Source organism: Parambassis ranga, chromosome 16 (genome assembly GCF_900634625.1).
Source record: "Parambassis ranga chromosome 16, fParRan2.1, whole genome shotgun sequence".
NCBI lineage: Eukaryota > Metazoa > Chordata > Actinopteri > Ambassidae > Parambassis > Parambassis ranga.
The window spans coordinates 19,238,060-19,255,869 of record NC_041036.1 but is presented as its reverse complement, the minus strand read 5'-3'; the positions used below and the strand labels follow the sequence as shown (position 1 = coordinate 19,255,869).

Here is a 17,810-nt window from a genome sequence, read left to right as displayed (position 1 = left end):
AGTTGAAGGTTGTGGAGTTCTGTGATCAGCTTGTCATTGGTTGCAGCAATGACAGAGGTAACTACAGTCAAACACAGAGTCAGATGTTGGAGGTGAGCTGACAGGCTGCAAGTTCATAAAAACAACAAGTTTGACTCAAGCTAGGAGTTAGATGAATTGTGTTTTAAATCAGGGATCTTACAGAACAAGTGTTTGTCACAGCTGCCATAGAGTTACTATTGAGTTCATACTTACAGTAGATACGTAGGCCGATGATTACTAACAGCGTCAGCCAGCACACTGTTATTTTTGGAAAAGAGCCACTGAAGGATGGAAACTTGTGATCTGACAGGAAAAGAAGAATTTAATGGAAACATCTCAACAACATTTAAAAGAGCCAGAAAGACCTTTGAAGTATGAAGAAAAGGAAGTGTTTGTTCAACACTCACATGTCCAACTTCCATTAATGTCACTCTGTAACAAAACAATAACACATTTTTGAACACTGCCTTCATAATGTACCTGCAGTGCTTTCCCTTTTCTCCACAGTGCATGCAGCTGCATTATAATAGTCAGCATCTTCCTCAATCTCCTCTGAAACACACTCACATAACAGAATGTGTGCGGTCTGACCACTTTATATTTGAAGACATGTGGTTTTTAGTTCTGCTTTAAAGATGATGACAGAGTCTGCTTTCAGCTTTTCCCATAAAACATAAAACAACTGAGCAACCAGTATTTATTCATCAGGCACCAAACATTAAAATAAGTTATTTCCTTCTCTCTTTGAATTCTATGTGTTTTTTTTCCTTTTTTGTGTAAAAACATAATCAGGTCTCGTCACTTTCAGCAGAAACATCTTAGACACACTGTCAAGCACGGTGGTGGAGGGATGATGATTTGTTCTTGTTTTACAGCCACAAGATCTGGACACCTCACAGTCATTGAGTGGACCATGAACTCCTCTGTATACCAGAGTGTTCTAGAGACAAATGTGAGTCCCTCTGTCTGACTGTTAAAGCTTGGTGGAAATGGGGTCAACAGAACAATGATCCAAAGCTCAGCAGCTAATCTACATCAGAATGACTGGAAAATAAAAGAATCAGGGTTCCAGAGTGGTCCAGTTAAAGTCCAAACCTCAACCCCACTGAAACACTGTGGTGGGACCTTAAGAGGTCTGTGAATAAGTAAATGTCCAAAAACCTCAATGAACTGAATCAATCAGAAGAATGGACCAAATTCCTCCTCAATGATGTGAGAGACTGATGAAGTCAAACAGGAAACCATTACTTCAAGTTGTTGCTGCTAAAGGTGGAGCTACCAGCTGCTGAATCATGGAGGGTACTGTGTTGACCACGTGTTTGTTTTCACAATCAGGTGATCTTTATCATCTTTTTAGACAAAAAAAACATACAATTAAGAGGGGGTACTACATTTTAAACATGACTGTAACACAGAGAGAAACATATTTAACCCCTTATCACCTGTATATGCAAAGGAAACTAAAGCTCTGTGGCCCCTGATTTGACACTATATTGGTAAAATATGATCATTGTTAATGCCATAATTTATGCCGCAATACAAATAATTTTAAAAATACACATAACACTTATAATATTTTTTGAATGAATAACTCTTGATCACATCCACCAGTGCTGGGTTCATCAAAGACAAAAAGGTGATTTTAAAGAATCTTTAGAAAGTGAAAGTGAACATTTACCTCTGTGTGTAGTTTTAAATGGAGCTTGGAAAGACTCCGTCTGACTCCTTGTCTGCAAAAGTGACAGCACCTTCCTCACACAGCAGCTTCAGCAGCTCTGGTAAGAACAATGCAGTGATCTGAGTCTGTAGAGAACAACATGCATTTTCAGCAAAACAGGAAGAACCTTCCTACCACATGCTTTGAATAAACTAGAGAATGGATGAATAGTCTGCAAAGACCTCACACACTTCCTGTTCTCTGAAACATTACTGAATAAATAATCATTCATGTGTTCATGTCAGAGACATTCTAAATACTGTAGATCTGTGCTTCAGAATTTTGTATAGACTAGTATGAGGAAGGAAGGAAATAATATGAACAATATGTAAGTGTTGTTGTGTGTGGTGGTAAAAGGAGGATCCAAATGCAGGACAACAGTTGAAGAAAACTAAAGGTGAGCTTTATTCAAAGCCATGGCAAAAACGACACAACTACAGTGCATCAAAAGGCAGGAAGTAAGCTAAGCACGAAAAAAGGACTTTGACTCAAGAACAAAAGTAAAACAAAAAAATAAATAACAATCCCAACCAAGAACAAGGGAAACACAGGGCTTAAGAAGAGTGGGGAGACAGGACACAGGTGGAAACAGGGAGGGGCAGGTAATCACAGAGGCAAGAAAATAGGAGGAGATAAAGACGCAACAGGAAGAAACAGGGAACACAGTACTACAAATCATGACAGAACTACAAAGCGCACCAGAGAACAGGAGGGAGGAAGAACAGCAGAAAGGACAGGAGGAGAAGAGAAGAAAGGAGACGACAGAAGGGAGAGCGAGGAAAGAAAATGCTAAATAATCTCAAAATAATAATAAATAAGAGGAAGGAATATACTAAATAATCTAAAAATGATAAGCAAAAGCAAAATGAAAACAAAACAATAATCAAAACACAGGCTCAGGACAAGTGTTAAAGAAGCAACAAACAGCAACAAAGTGAAACATTTTATTCACTAAAACAAAGATTATCTTCTTTAAAGTAACAACATGTACACACATTTTATATTCACAGCACAAAAAAACATGTTTAAAACACACTGTGAAACAGCAGTCTCTATAAATCACAGATATTACACTTCTAGATGTTGTTATATGTACAGACAGTCCTTTAAAGAGCAGTCTTTAAAGAGTTAAACCCTTCTTCTTGCACATCCAACCTTTCTTCTCATTACAGCTCACTGATTTCCATCCATTACTAGGGACAGAAATTGCACATTGACCTTCAGTTGCAGGAAGTTGTTGTATCCAGGAGCTGAAGAATAAACATGACAGTTAAATAAAGTCTGATACTTCTTACACTTCAAAGTGTTCATGAATGTGTCTCTTACAGATCAGTCAGATTACTTCCATCCACCCACTTCCATTTCCCATCTTTAACTCTCAGACCAAGCCAGTATCCAGGATTTACTCCATCTATGTGCCAACTTTTCTCTCTGACATAGTCCTGAGGACAACAGAGAGAAAGTTATCAGGATCAATTAAATATTTTATTAAATATACAAACAAACTGTGATGTAAAGACTTCATTTTATATAACCTGTCAGATATATACATGTGTTTTCTACCTTTCTTCTTACCTTTTCATTGCCGTTAACTACAACAACCAAATCTGAAATCTTCCCTCTGCAGTCTTCTCGAGCTGCTTCCCAGCTTGTCTGATTAACAGGTGGAGGGTTATTAACAGCATAACAGTTGGACCCAGAGGGCAGCCAGCCATTCTGACAACCCTGACACATTCCTCCTGAAACAACAGAGACCAACTAATAACCAACATCTCTGTGTGCTGATATTATTATTGGTTATCTTTGTTGATAATTATTCAGATCTGAACATACCAGTGTTTATCCTACAGTACTGATCATAGGTCCACTGAGCTCGACTGATGTTGAGCGCCATCTCTGCTTTCTCCATGTTCTGCAGTTGTGCTGTTAGGTTCTTTTTGTCTGTCTCCAGCTGCTGGTTCTGTATTTGAAGGTTTTGGTTTCCTGCAGTCAGGTTTGTGACCTTGTTGTCTAGGACAATATAAGCTTGGGTCAGATTTCTGTTGTCCCTCTTCAAGTTTTCATTCTCTGTGGTCAGATTGGTGTTGATATCTGTCAGATTGTCATTGAGAGCCTCCAGCTGCTGGTTCTTCAGTTGAAGGTTCTGGTTTCCTGCAGTCAGGTTTGTGACCTTGTTGCCTAGGACAATATAAGCTTGGGTCAGATTTCTGTTGTCCCTCTTCAAGTTTTCATTCTCTGTGGTCAGATTGGTGTTGATATCTGTCAGATTGTCATTGAGAGCCTCCAGCTGCAGGTTCTTCACTTGAAGGTTCTGGTTTCCTGCAGTCAGGTTTTTGTTGTCCCTTTTCAAGTTTTCATTCTGTGTGGTCAGGACTGTTTGGTTGTGCTTTAACTCTTCCAGCTGAGTTACATCATGATTCAATGTAGCAACTGTGAAATTAGCATTAGCATTAGCTTCATAAGAATGAGGAATAATGCAGCGTTGCTTTTGCCAATGTAATAAAACTTATTTCCTGCCTGTTGTAATTTGTATGTGTGTGTGTGCTGATTACTTCAGAATAATTTCTTATAAAGGTTGTATAATTATAATTCCAACAGATGGAGCAGATTTAAGTGAAGGTCACAGATGATGCTTTTCAGTTTACATTTGCAAAATGTGTCTTTCAGATTAAGAAAGAGTACACAGAGTGATAATAGCTGTTTGTTTTGCAATCGTCATTCAGTCTATGATTACAAATAACTGAATGATAGCTGTACATGCACGGACTATCTGCTGTGTGTACTTACTGTAGATCACAAATGCAATGATACCCAACAGCAAAATGACACAAAACGTCCCCAAACAGGCCAAGTGCTGATATTGGAAACTTCTGCCATCTGCTTTTTTGTCTGGCACAAGTTCTGCTGAGAGTGAACAACAAGTCAATAATGAAGATTAAGCAGCCAACAAGAAGCTGTGTAGAATTTTACTCCAGTTTGTGATATAGTAGCAATAAAGTCAAATAAAATATCAGTGTAACACTGAACTTGGGAACAGGGGCCCATCACGGGTCACTGGATCCTCTAGTGACAGGACAGGTCACTAGAGCTGAAGATCCTTCTGGGTCATGCCGGGAACCTGAGCTGGAGGTCCATCAGGGTCAAGGCAAGACTGCTCCCGAGGCTGGGACAAGTCAGTGCCAGGACAGTTCCAAGGTAAAAGAACTCCAGTCTTGGCAGATACTCCACCCAGGGAAGCACAGGAAAACTCCAGAACAGGTGGTGTTGTATGGAGCCCGCCTACAAGCGGCCCCGAAGAGGATGACGTTGCGACACCGATGGCGCTGGATCAGGGTTTTGGATTTATTTTGCTGATTTATTGCAAAACAACACAAGCAAAAACACTAACAGAGATAAATTCCAAAACTTGAACTCAAAATACAGCTGAGACCTGAATTTTGAGTCTTACGATTTTTGGGAGGTCGGGCCGAATTTCAGCTTTGTCGTGCGTCTTTATTCACACAGTGTACTGGGGCTCACGAGAGGCGATTAACATTGCACGAACAGCGATTGGATGATTGGTTGAATTTCTGACATGTTGTTTGTCGCCCCTCCGGGTTAGACATATTTAGTTTCCGGTTCAATGTGAACACCTAAGCACCTGAAGTTGCGTGTAGTGTGAGCAGTGCCGTTGTAGCCATGTGACTTGGTGTTAAACACAGACTTCCCCAAAATCGCACAGTGTATTGGAGGCTTTACAGAGAAAAACGAGGGAAGGATGAGGGGTAGTGGAACACATGCAAGGTAACAAGACAACGCGACACAGACAAAGGGGAGCACAGGTCCCAAATAGACAAAAGCAACAAGGAACAGGTGAACCCAATCAGCGGGGTAGGCAATCACAAGGAGGGAAAAACACGAGGAAATATATACTGTACAGGGAGAACGAGGGCCATAATAAAACAGGAACACCAAACAACAAAACAACCAGAAACACATCATTAAACCCAGTCACACCCAAAAACCAACAAAAATAACCAAAGACTACAACTTAATGAGAAAACAAGGGCAAGCAAATCATGATCATGACAAAGCACTTGAGCAAAGTAAGAAGTGTTTTTTTCATCTTACCAGTTTGTCCATCATTGCGCACTTTGACTTGATCATACACAGTTTCTTCCTCTTTTTTAACTGACAGTTTAAAAAAGATGAACAGTTGTTAAAATGTTAATTAGTTAATTAGTTCAAGAAATCAAAAACAATAAAATAAAAACACAGGATGATCAATCTCATATATATATATATATATCATAGCAGAAAAAGGGGGGAGCTGGCCTGTAAGCAGACTGAAAGCAGTTATTAAGAACAGTTATGTTGTCATTTCTAGTGATGTTTGCATTAATTGAAAATACTAAACAAAAAACCACTCTATTACATTTATGTGCAAATTTCAAGCAGCAGATAATTTGGGGTTTTTCTGATCAGAGGTTCCTATACTGCACATGATCAAACAGTCAGGTGGAGCTGGTTGTGGTTAAAGAAATCATCATCAACTCTTAAATAAAAAGCCCTTATTTCTATTGGATTTTAATTTGAAAGTTCACACACAGCATAATTGTTATTGACAGCTTAACCTTTTGCAACTTTCTCTTTAATATTGAATTTACAGTAAAATGATCATGATCTGCAAAGTGCTGGAATAAAGTTCCGGCTGAATGTCTATGTGAAAAACAAAGTTGGAAAGTTGTTCTTGAACGGTTCACTCACCTTCTGATCGTGATGAGTTTTTATTCTTAAACACAATGGAAGCATAGTGAAGCTCTTCCTCTGCCATTGCTGCAGTCACTCTGAGTCTGATCTGAGTGACAGAGAGAGAAGTACCCTACAGTTAAACCACAGAACATTGTAAAAAGAGAAGTGGCTGTTTCCTCTGTTGTGTCCACTTTGGCAATCATAACTTAAAGGGTTCACACTAACTTGAGTGCCTTTTTTTCTAAATTGTTATTGAGGCAATTGAGGCATATTGTTGACGACCTCCAGCAGTACTAAAATATAAATTACAAAATTTGGTTACTGGGGGTCAGGAACTGACCCTCACACAATTAATGTACAATACAATACAATTACAATGCTCTAGCAGGCAGCAGGTCTCCATTAAATACAAGAAGAAGAAAACACATCCGGAACAACAACGTTCGGTCTCTAGATATGAAAAACCTATAGAAAAAAAATGATCGTTTCTTCCTCTTCACGATTTTGTATCTCTATGTAGATTAAGAAAATCAAAATTTTTTTTACATTTTGGGAACTCTCCTTAAACCCAAATAAGTAAAATGCCTCATATTTCAATATTCATTTTATTATTTAAATTAAAAACAAATAAAGATTATTTTTTGATATCAGCCAAGAAAAAATCCAAATACCAAAAACAGATACATGGACCAAAATGTATCTGCAACTTATGAGAGATGGAGAAACCAGTTCCGAAAAAGAAACACTCACACTCCAAAGAAAAAATAAAAAAAAAGTTTGAGGTTATGTACAGTGCTCCAACATTCTCAGATTTTTGAATTTTAGAAAAAGAAAGACATTACAACATGTGAAAACTACGGACAATAGTATCAAAAGTAGAAGTTCACTAATCCAGTTCTGTTTCATAACAATGAGAACTCAAATTCAAATAACACTTTTGTCCAACATCTGTTATTGTGCTGTTCGATAGGGGAAAGCTGCTACTTCTGCCTATTGTTGTTTAAATGCTACAATTCGCCATCAGCTTTTATATAAAAAAAAACTTATTGCCAACAGTTATTTAAAACACAGACTTGTTATCAGAATCAGAATCACGTTTATTGCCATGTAAGTGAAGGGGGTTCACATTACTAGGAATTTGCCTTAGTGATTGGTGCATACAAAGAACATATAACAATTAACATGCATTAAGATAAAAACTAAGATAAAATTAAGTAAATAAACTGTTGGAATCAATGTACATAAGTTATCCTACTTTTACTTCATTATATGAGTTACATCTTACGTCGTTATATGAGTTACATCTTACTCTTTATGTGTGCCTAATGATTTAAGTATCTTGCTGTGTGTAGTATCATTTAACCTGTTGATTTATGCTTCTATTTGAGTTAACCTAAATCACATGAGTGTTTTATATTTGAGTTAACCTAAATCACATAAGTGTTTATGTTTGAAGGTATGCTTAACCTAGTTGAACTTTGACATGTCTATACAGCATGGTATGTGCAGCTTAACCACTTTACAACAGGTCAAGACTGGAGAAAGAACAGAGGCCGAAGAAGACACACACACACTTTCACACAGAGCTTGTTAAAGATGTTCAAGGACATTGTAAAACGAAACTAAGATAAGGAGTGCTGAGACAAACTTTGTGATACATGAACCCTTTTTCCCTTAGTAAACTATGTATTAGGGCGTTCCCAACTAATAAAAGGCTTGGAGAACCCAGAGCTGCTCAGAGTGGCGTGGGAGATTGTAACTGAGCAGTCTCTGGTCACTCTCCTTGCAAGTAAAAAGATATCTAACTCTCTGTGTCTCTTTTGTACAGGTTGTGTAATACAAATGTTTGGGGTTTGAACCTAACATAAACTAAAGTAAGTGCAAGTTGCAGTATGTTCTCCTCTCTGGTCGGGCATTGGATCAGCTGTTTGTACTTCGGGAGTTCTTTCCTCAGGTTTCCTTTATTAAAGTCACCAAGGACAATAATTAAGGAGTCCGGATATGTTTGCTCCAAACACAGGATCTGATCCGCGAGTGCACGCTGAGCCTCGTGCACGTCCGCACCGGGCGAGATGTAAACAGCGGCCAGAATGAATGAAGCAAACTCACGTGGAGAGTAAAATGGCTTACAGTGAATTAATAAGTATTCCAGAGCAGGAGAGCAGTGCTGGGAGATCACAGTCACATCAGTACACCAACCACTGTTGATATAGAAACAGACACCTCCACCTTTGGTTTTACCGGAGAGTTCCCTGTGGCGATCCGCTCGGAGGAGTTGGAATCCCTCCAGCTGCAGCGCGAAGTCCGGTATCTGTTCACAAAGCCAGGTCTCCGTGAAGCACAACACACAAGATGAAGAAAAGTCCCTGTTCCTTCCCATCAACAGTGTCAGCTCGTCCATTTTGTTGCTATATTCATCCTCTATACAGTAACTGCTTTCGCTGCACAGAATAGGAATAAACTCCTCTTTTAGTTATATGTAAAACAGCACAGTAAGCTCTTTTCCTAAGAACAACTAAACTGAGAAATGTCACATTTCAGGTACAAAAACAAAACAGGCAAAAATATTTACCTGTAAATAATTGGGGTTGTATTTTTGTTACTTCCTCTTAAGAGGATTCTACTCTGTGAATTGTTACATTCCCCGGGTTAGCCCAATGGATGAGGGGAAGCAACATTAATATTACCCAGGCCTGAGGAAGAGACAGCAGACGAAACGGTGACTGTGCATTAATAAAATAAATAACAAAAATAACAAAGCAAACACAAAGGCCAAACTGAAGCAAAACTGAAACTGTTAATGCTGGGTGCCAACAAACCAGCTGTGAATAGTTCAATAATTAAAAATATATGTCCATCCTGTGTGTCCGACAGCGCCAACCCTTTAGAATACACTGCTGAAAACATAATATATAAAATTAATTACTGACCCAATCTTGTAGAAGAAAAACAACATCTAAAAGTAACAGTTGGTGGTCAGAGATTTGTAGCTCAGAGTTTCTGTAGTAAATGCAGGGCTGGATAACAATTCAACAATGTCTTTCAACTCAAGAATTATTGGCCAGATTTTTTCACACTCTGGAATGTGGTGAGCAACCAACAGTGGAAGAAATCTAAGCAGTGCCACCTATAGTTCCATTTTTTTTAAGTTTGGCTGAATGGTCTGGGTCCGTTAGTTTTGTCTAAGAATTTAAAGGGGGATGAAGTTATTCCACAGTTAAGGTCACATAGGGTAAAACACCCCCAAGTAATCAGAGATGAGGCATAAGCAAAGTTCCACAGGCACAATTCCTTCTAACAAAGTGGACAAGTCTGAAGTATATTAACAGATTCGTCAAACAATTCTGGTCTTAAAGTTAAAACCCCACTTCTTAGGCTATATTGTTGAATATCAGACTAAATCTACAAAACTTTTCTACAACTTTTAAAGGATTCTTGAAATCCAGCAACCTTTAAGATACCTAATGCTCTAGAACCCTGCGGTATCCATATGATTATTTTAAGTCAATTGTTTTGCACAACACAACCACATAAATAGATGATAAAGTAGACTGAATTCTTATAGGAAGGTTGGCTACTACCCAATAGACACCACAAACACTGTGCTTCTTTACTGAAGTAACCAGAATTAAAAAGTTCAAAATCATCAATATTCAGTCAGACTTACATCTACTTCTTCAGACAGGAGTTTGTTTTCTTTAAAGTATTCTTCATCTTGACATGAACTGTAAATAAAAAACAACATAGTGTTGTTTCAAGTTCAAATGAGCAAAGTATGTTTTGATATACATTGTAATGAATAACAGTACGCATCCCTACGCATCCCCCCTCTTAGCTGTCTTTTTCAAAATGCCACCTGGGGGATAGTACCACTGTGAAACCCTAATTTACAGGAAAATACAGGGAGATACTACAGAAAATAACTGAGAGCCGCTGCTTTAGAGTGAGTTTAATCACAGCAGACAGGTAGGATGATCATTGCTAACAGTCAGCCAGCACACAGCTACTGTTTTAAAGCTGTATGAGAGTTAGTTTGTCTTCAGCTATTTTAAACACATCATAATAGGTCAAACACATCTAAGCCTGAAAACTGTATACTTCACAGAAGTGCATGCTTTTTTAGCTCTGCTTTGAAGATGATGACAGCACAGTTTGGTTGTTGGCAGCTGGACTTTAGTGGAGCTTGGAAAGGCCCCATGCATGAAAAAGTGAAACTACCTTCTTCATACAGGAGCTCTGGTAAGGACAGTGCAGCAATCAGAACCTGACACTGACCAACAAGTTACACAAAAGGGATCATCTGTCACTGCTGCAGGTAATCACACAGACAGAAAACACGACAACAGGGAGTGAAGCAGAACAAAGCAGAGTACTTTCAAAATAAAACAGGAAATAATGATATGCTACATATACTAGTACAATACAACAAAACATGATGTCAGGATGAGCAGGATGGGACGCATTCACCTTCTGCTCTGCAGACCTGCTGACTCTGTGGGACATGGACAAGCTGTTGTATGTATTATTTAATGAATGAATGAATGACTAGTTTGTAATAAGCATGACTCTAAAAACACACTTGCTGTTCTCTGAAACATTACTCAATTATTCATCATCTATGTATTCATGTTAGATCGACTGTACATAGATCTGTGCTTATAAATTTGCTATAGTTATCATGAGGAAACATTGTTGAGAAGTCCTGCAGCGCCCTCTGCTGGCAGAAACAATGTAAAATGTTTCTATGAAACAGAACACTGATCAGTCCTGTTGGTCCCTTCATCAATCTGCTCCAATGCAAAGTGTCAAAGTTCAGCTCTGAAGATTCAAGTTATTCAATAATATCATAAACACTGAGAGCCTGCCACTGTTTGTCTTTCATTCACAACACAAACAGCATGTACACATTATTCACACAGAGCAGACACACACACAGCCTCAATCTATTTAAATATGTATATTAAAGTAAAGGAGACATGAAAAGATTATAAAACATCAGTCTTTATATTTCACTTGTCTTAAATTAATTTAGTTGTTATATTTACAGACAGTTGTTTAAAGGTAGGGTAGGAGATTTCATTCTGATGCACTGTTTGTTAAATTAGTGTAACTTCTCTTTACAATCCGATAGCAACCGATTAGTTCGGCAGTTTCACATTAAAACGAAGAATCTGAATCATCTGTGGAAGCTATAAAACACTAAAAACATCAGCCAATCCTCTGGGACGACCCTGAGCGGAGTATTGGCTGGTTGTCACTCTGAGCGCACCAGAGAGGTACGTGCATGATGGCCGGAGTGACAGACCGCAGCTCGTCTTCAGGTAATGCGCGTCAGTGTGATTGGGAGGTGTGGCTTCAGGGTGAGCTCCGAGAGAAAGGGGCGTGTGTTTACTTTCGAAATCTGGCTGACTCTCACTGAGTCAGCGGGCGGACCAGTCCATAGCATCAATGCCTTCATCATGCAGGAACTGCTGACACACTTCAGCCACATGAGGCCTAGCATGGTCATGCATCAGAAGGAACCCAGGGCCCACTGCACCAGCATATGGTCTCACAATGGGTCTGAGGATCTCATCCTGGTACCTGATGGCAGTCAGGGTACCTCTGGCTAGCACATGGAGGGCTGTGTCTCCAAAGAAATGCCTCTTTCTCTGGCAAATGCCAATCACCCTGCACGGTGTCGGGCTGTAAACACAAGCCCCACTTGTGCACGACGCTTCATGGAGTCTTTTTCTGACAGTCTGAGCAGAAACATGCATATTAGTGGCCTGCTGCAGGTCATGTTGCAGGGCTCTGGCAGTGCTCCTCCTGCTCCTGCTTGCACAAAGGAGGAGGTAGCTGTCCTGCTGCTGGGTGGTTGCCCTCCTATGGCCCCCTGCACAATTTCACAGAAGTATGATTGACTTGGAGTTACTTAGTTGTTCAAGTGTTGCCTTCATTTTTTTAGCATTGTACAAAAAATTCTAAAATTACACAAAAAAACTAACTAATGTTATATTTTTGTGCACATGCTACAAATCTTGACATTTGTACAAATTGTAGTTTTAAATGGAGCTTGGAAAGACTCCGTCTGATTGCTTTTTTGCAAAAGTGACAGCACCTTCCTCACACAGCAGCTTCAGCAGCAGCTCTGGTGAGAACAGTGCAGTGATCTGAGCCTGTGGAGAACAACATGCATTTTCAGCAAAGCAGGAAGAACCTTTTGGAAGCAGTGCAGTCCAACCACATGCTTTGAATAAACTAGAGAATGGATGAATAGTCTGCAAAGACCTCACACTTCCTGTTCTCTGAAACATTACTGAATAAATAATCATTCATGTGTTCATGTCAGAGACATTCATACATTCTAAATACTGTAGATCTGTGCTTCAGAATTTTGTATAGACTAGTATGAGGGAGTTCTTGGTCTGGAGCACACTGAAGGAAAGAATATGAACAATATGTAAGTGTTGTTGTGTGTGGTGGTAAAAGGAGGATCCAAATGCAGGACAACAGTTGAAGAAAACTAAAGGTGAGCTTTATTCAAAGCCATGGCAAAAACGACACAACTACAGTGCATCAAAAGGCAGGAACTATGCTAAGAACGAAAAAAGGACTTCGACTCAAGAACAAAAGTAAAACACAGAAATGAATGTGACGGAGCTCAGGAGGGAGGGGGGGCTATTTAGGGTATTTAAGGGTGCCAACAACGCCACCCAGGGAGGCGAGGGCCTCAAACCAGGAAATAAGAAAAGGACACAGGTTCGAATCACACGCAGGGCAAGGATCAGGTACCAAAAATAGAAGATTTATTTAATTACAAGAAGAGTAAGATCCACAGACCATGTTTAAAACTAATTATAATATAAGTTGCCAGTTTAGCAAATAAGATGGGTTGAGATGGCCCCGCAAAATATACTGACAAGACTGAGGCTCACCGGGGCAGAGGAACAAACCGAGGGATCAAACTACACCTGTGACACTACACTCCAAACGGGAAGGGGAACCACCACCGCTGGGCCACAGCTCCTGTACAGCAAACAAAAGAAAATCAATCACAGACCACAGGGGCCCAACCACATCGACAACATGCCAACATAGGAGCACCCATCCACACACACACACCAATAACCCCAAAATAAAGACAATAAAATTAACCCAAAACAGGAATCCAAACACCCAGCAACTCAGATTTATGCAGGTGTGGATGCGGCTATGTTCGAACTTCCTGGCCCACAATCCACGAACGCAATGCAGATCAGGATCAGAACAGCAGCACCCGCCGGTGCAAGGATGAAGCAGAGGGAGAGGAAATCCACACCGCGCTGCGCGGCCACGCTGATGTCCGGTGCGCCAGTCCCGCCACCACCACTGCAGCAGATCAGAGAGCACCGTCAGCACAGGGAGATCTCATTGATTACAGGAATGTGTGTCAACTCACCGCGCCAACGCCACAGGTGGAACCAAGGCAAAAGAGGAGCGCAGCCCCGCCGCATGTCACGCGGCATTAAATTCAGTTCATCTCGGTAAACAAACAGGACGAACTGAGCATACCTGGGTGCAAAGGCACCACGGGCCCGCGTCCACCACAGCCCCCGTTGCAGGCTACTGCTGCGAGCTTCTGCCACACAGGAAGAGGAGAGACAGGAGCGCAGCCACCTGCCTGTTTAAATAGGTAGACAACAAGATAAGTTCCCCAGCAGCTGAGAGGAATTAACTCACCTGGCCACAACGGTTCTACATTGAATTACTCCCCGGGCGAGCCCCCCCAAAAAAATAAATAAATAAATAAATAAATAAATAAATAAGGGCACGTTTTACAATCAGAAATTGTCTTAAAGCAAAGACCCAGAACCCCCTTAAGAGCCACAGTGTCAGGAAAAACTCCCTTTAACAGGAAGAAACCTTGAGCAGGATCCGGCTCATAAGGAAGAACCTTCCTGCTGACAGTCAGCCGGGTAGAGGAGGAGAAGAAGAGGGAGACAGGACCGAGAGGATGAAGGAGAGAGAGGAGAAGAAGAGGGAGACAGGACCGAGAGGATGAAGGAGAGAGAGGAGAAGAAGAGGGAGACAGGACCGAGAGGATGAAGGAGAGAGAGGAGAAGAAGAGGGAGACAGGACCGAGAGGATGAAGGAGAGAGAGGAGAAGAAGAGGGAGACAGGACCGAGAGGATGAAGGAGAGATAGAGGAACAAACATGCACAAACATTACAGAAAACAAACATGACAGGTTGCAAAATAGATAATATGATGATAAATGGTTTATTTTATTTTTAATTAAACTAACATAAGGCATGTAAACTAGAGCGCTACAACTGGACTGGATCAAACATATGTCCTTGCTTATTCAGACAAAACAAAAATATTTCACTGTACTACAATAGGACTGCATTTTATACATAAATATAGTTCTTTGTTATGATAGTGCTTTCAGATTTTAATAAGCAGCATAAAGGTTGTGATTTACACACTAGTGATTTTGATACCTGTGTGATGGTCCAGGCTGTGGCATCAAGTGAAGAGAGGCTGAATGGATGATAAATAATCATTCCCACTTTTTACCCTGTATTTAACTCATAAACCAGCTGACAGCTTCAGCATCAGACTCTCAGTCCAGCATCAGACTCTCAGTCCAGCATCAGACTCTCAGTCCAGCATCAGACTCTCAGTCCAGCATCAGGCTACAGTCCTCTGTCTCTCTGCCTGCAGCTCTTCTGTCTGTCCGGTTTGGCAAACACTTCCGTGTTGTTTAATGATCTTAACGGTAAGACCTCTCACTCCTACGATCATTCACGCTGCTATACACAAACATGCAGTGACGCATACTATCAGGACAGAGTGAGACCTCCCTCCTTCTCTCCCTGTCCTTTCCGTTTGGAGACCCAGAGGTCAGCTGTCCCCCGCGCCCCCTCCCCTCCTCTCACAGCTTCTGCACGGCAGCTGCTCAGCATCAGGGGCGCCTGCAGCAGCAGGGGGCGCTAATTTTCCAATTCTCCACACAGTGATCTATAACATACCTAGAAAACCGCCGCACAGATGATATTTTTTCCAACTGCTCGTGCCGCCCCCTGTGTGATGCCGTCCCGGGCGACCGCCCGGTCTTCCCGTGCCCAAAACCGCCACTGAGGACACGACGACAGGTAAACCGCTACACAGGACGAGGAACAATGATCCAATGAGGACAATGTGTAGACGACTCAGCTAGTTAGTGGAGATACTTCTCTTGTCTTCAGAAGACATCTTTGATACATCACGTCAGAGGCACAAGGCTCTACAATTGGATATTTGAGCCCCTTGTGATATCGCTCGATGGTCCGATTGGACACTGACTTGCCCGTAGAATAATACCGCCAACAGGGCGTAAGTGGGGAGACAAGACACAGGTGGAAACAATCAGGGAGGAGCAGGTAATCACAGAGGCAGGAAAACAGGAGGAAGTAAAGACGCAACAGGAAGAAACAGGGAACACAGGACTACAAATCATGACAGAACTACAAAGCGCATCAGAGAACAGGAGGGAGGAAGAACAGCAAAAAGGACAGGAGGAGAAGAGAAGAAAGGAGACGACAGAAGGGAGAGAGAGGAAAGAAAATGCTAAATAATCTCAAAATAATAATAAATAAGAGGAAGGAATATACTAAATAATCTAAAAATGATAAGCAAAAGCAAAATGAATACAGAACAATGATCAAAACACAGGCTTGTTTGTTTTTAAAACATGTTTAAGACACACTGTGAAACAGCAGTCTATAAATCACAGATATCACACTTATGTAGATGTTGTTATATGTACAGACAGTCATTTAAGTTTTTTTAGTTTGACTGCAGTCTTTAAAGAGTTAAACCCTTCTTCTTGCAGAACCATGGTTTCTTCTCAGTACAGCTCACTGATTTCCATCCTTCATTTTGGACAGAAACTGCACATTGACCTTCAGTTGCAGGAAGTTGTTGTATCCAGGAGCTGAAGAATAAACATGACAGTTAAATAAAGTCTGATACTTTTTACACTTCAAAGTGTTCATGAATGTGTCTCTTACAGATCAGTCAGATCACTTCCATCCACCCACTTCCATTTCCCATCTTCAACTCTCAGACCAAGCCAGTATCCAGGATTTACTCCATCTATGACCCAACTGTTCTTGGTGACATAGTTCTGAGGACAACAGAGAGAAAGTTATCAGGGACTCTTAAATATTTCATTTGAATAAACAAACTGTGATGTAAGGACTTCATTTCATATAGCCTGTCAGATATATACATGTGTTTTCTAGTTACCTTTTCAGCTTCATTAACTACAACAACCAAATCTGAAATCTTCCCTCTGCAGTCTTCTCGAGCTTCTTCCCAGCTTGTCTGATTAGGAGGTGGAGCATCATTAACAGCATAACAGTTGGACCCAGAGAGCAGCCAGCCCTTCTGACAACCCTGACACTTTCCTCCTGAAACAACAGAGACCAACTAATAACCAACATCTCTGTGTGCTGATATTATTATTGGTTATCTTTGTCGATAATTATTCAGATCTGAACATACCAGCATTTATCTTACAGTACTGATCAAAGGTCCACTGAGCTCGACTGATGTTGAGCTGCATCTCTGCTTTCTCCATGTTCTGCAGTTGTGCTGTTAGGTTCTTTTTGTCTGTCTCCAGCTGCTGGTTCTGTATTTGAAGGTTCTGGTTTCCTGCAGTCAGGTTTTTGTTGTCCCTCTTCAAGTTTTCATTCTGTGTGGTCAGGACTGTTTGGTTGTGCTTTAACTCTTCCAGCTGAGTTACATCAGGATTTAATGTAGCAACTGCAAAATGAACATTAGCTTCATAAGAATGAGGAATAATGCAGCGTTGCTTTTGTTCTTTTAATAAAACTTCTTTCCTGCCTGTTTTAATTTGTATGTGTGTGTGCTGATTACTTCACAATCATGTCTTATAAAGGTTGTATAATTATAAGGCCAGTATAACAGTTGGACAGAGCAGATTTAAGTGAAGGTCACAGATGATGCTTTTTAGTTTGTTTCTTTTTATGGAATGTTTTGTGTAGAAAACCTCTGAATATTATTGTTTACTAGTACATTTGCAAAAAGTCTTTCAGATTAAGAAGCCTGAGAGTACACAGAGAGACAATAGCCGTTTGTTTTGCATTCAGTCTATGACTATAAATGAATGATAGCAGTACATGCGCTGCCTGTTGGGCGTACTTACTGTAGATCACAAGTGCAATGATACCCAACAGCAAAATGACACAAAACGTCCCCAAACAGGCCAAGTGCTGATATTGGAAACTTCTGCCATCTGCTTTCTTTTCTGGCACAAGTTCTGCTGAGAGTGAACAACGCGTCAATAATGAAGATTTAGCAGCCAATAAGA

General features: G+C 40.6%; 1 protein-coding gene across 8 annotated transcripts in view; it reads right to left on the bottom strand.

The window, feature by feature from the left end:
- Positions 1–2,119: 2,119 nt before the first annotated feature.
- Positions 2,120–17,810, bottom strand: part of LOC114449142 (asialoglycoprotein receptor 1-like) — a 44,386-nt gene continuing 28,695 nt past the window's right edge. For 4 of the 8 annotated variants that reach the window (XM_028426553.1, XM_028426555.1, XM_028426556.1 and 1 more), the window contains 4 exons: positions 3,572–4,019; positions 3,314–3,477; positions 3,065–3,180; positions 2,120–2,988 (listed from right to left, as the gene is read on the bottom strand). In XM_028426553.1, coding sequence (XP_028282354.1) covers positions 2,859–2,988; positions 3,065–3,180; positions 3,314–3,477; positions 3,572–4,019 — 858 coding nt within the window. In that variant the 3' untranslated portion in view covers positions 2,120–2,858. Of the gene's footprint in view, positions 2,989–3,064; positions 3,181–3,313; positions 3,478–3,571; positions 4,169–4,525; positions 4,643–5,848; positions 5,909–6,484; positions 6,651–17,810 lie in introns of those variants that run through there. The other 4 variants (XM_028426560.1, XM_028426564.1, XM_028426559.1 and 1 more) reach the window with 4 other exon arrangements.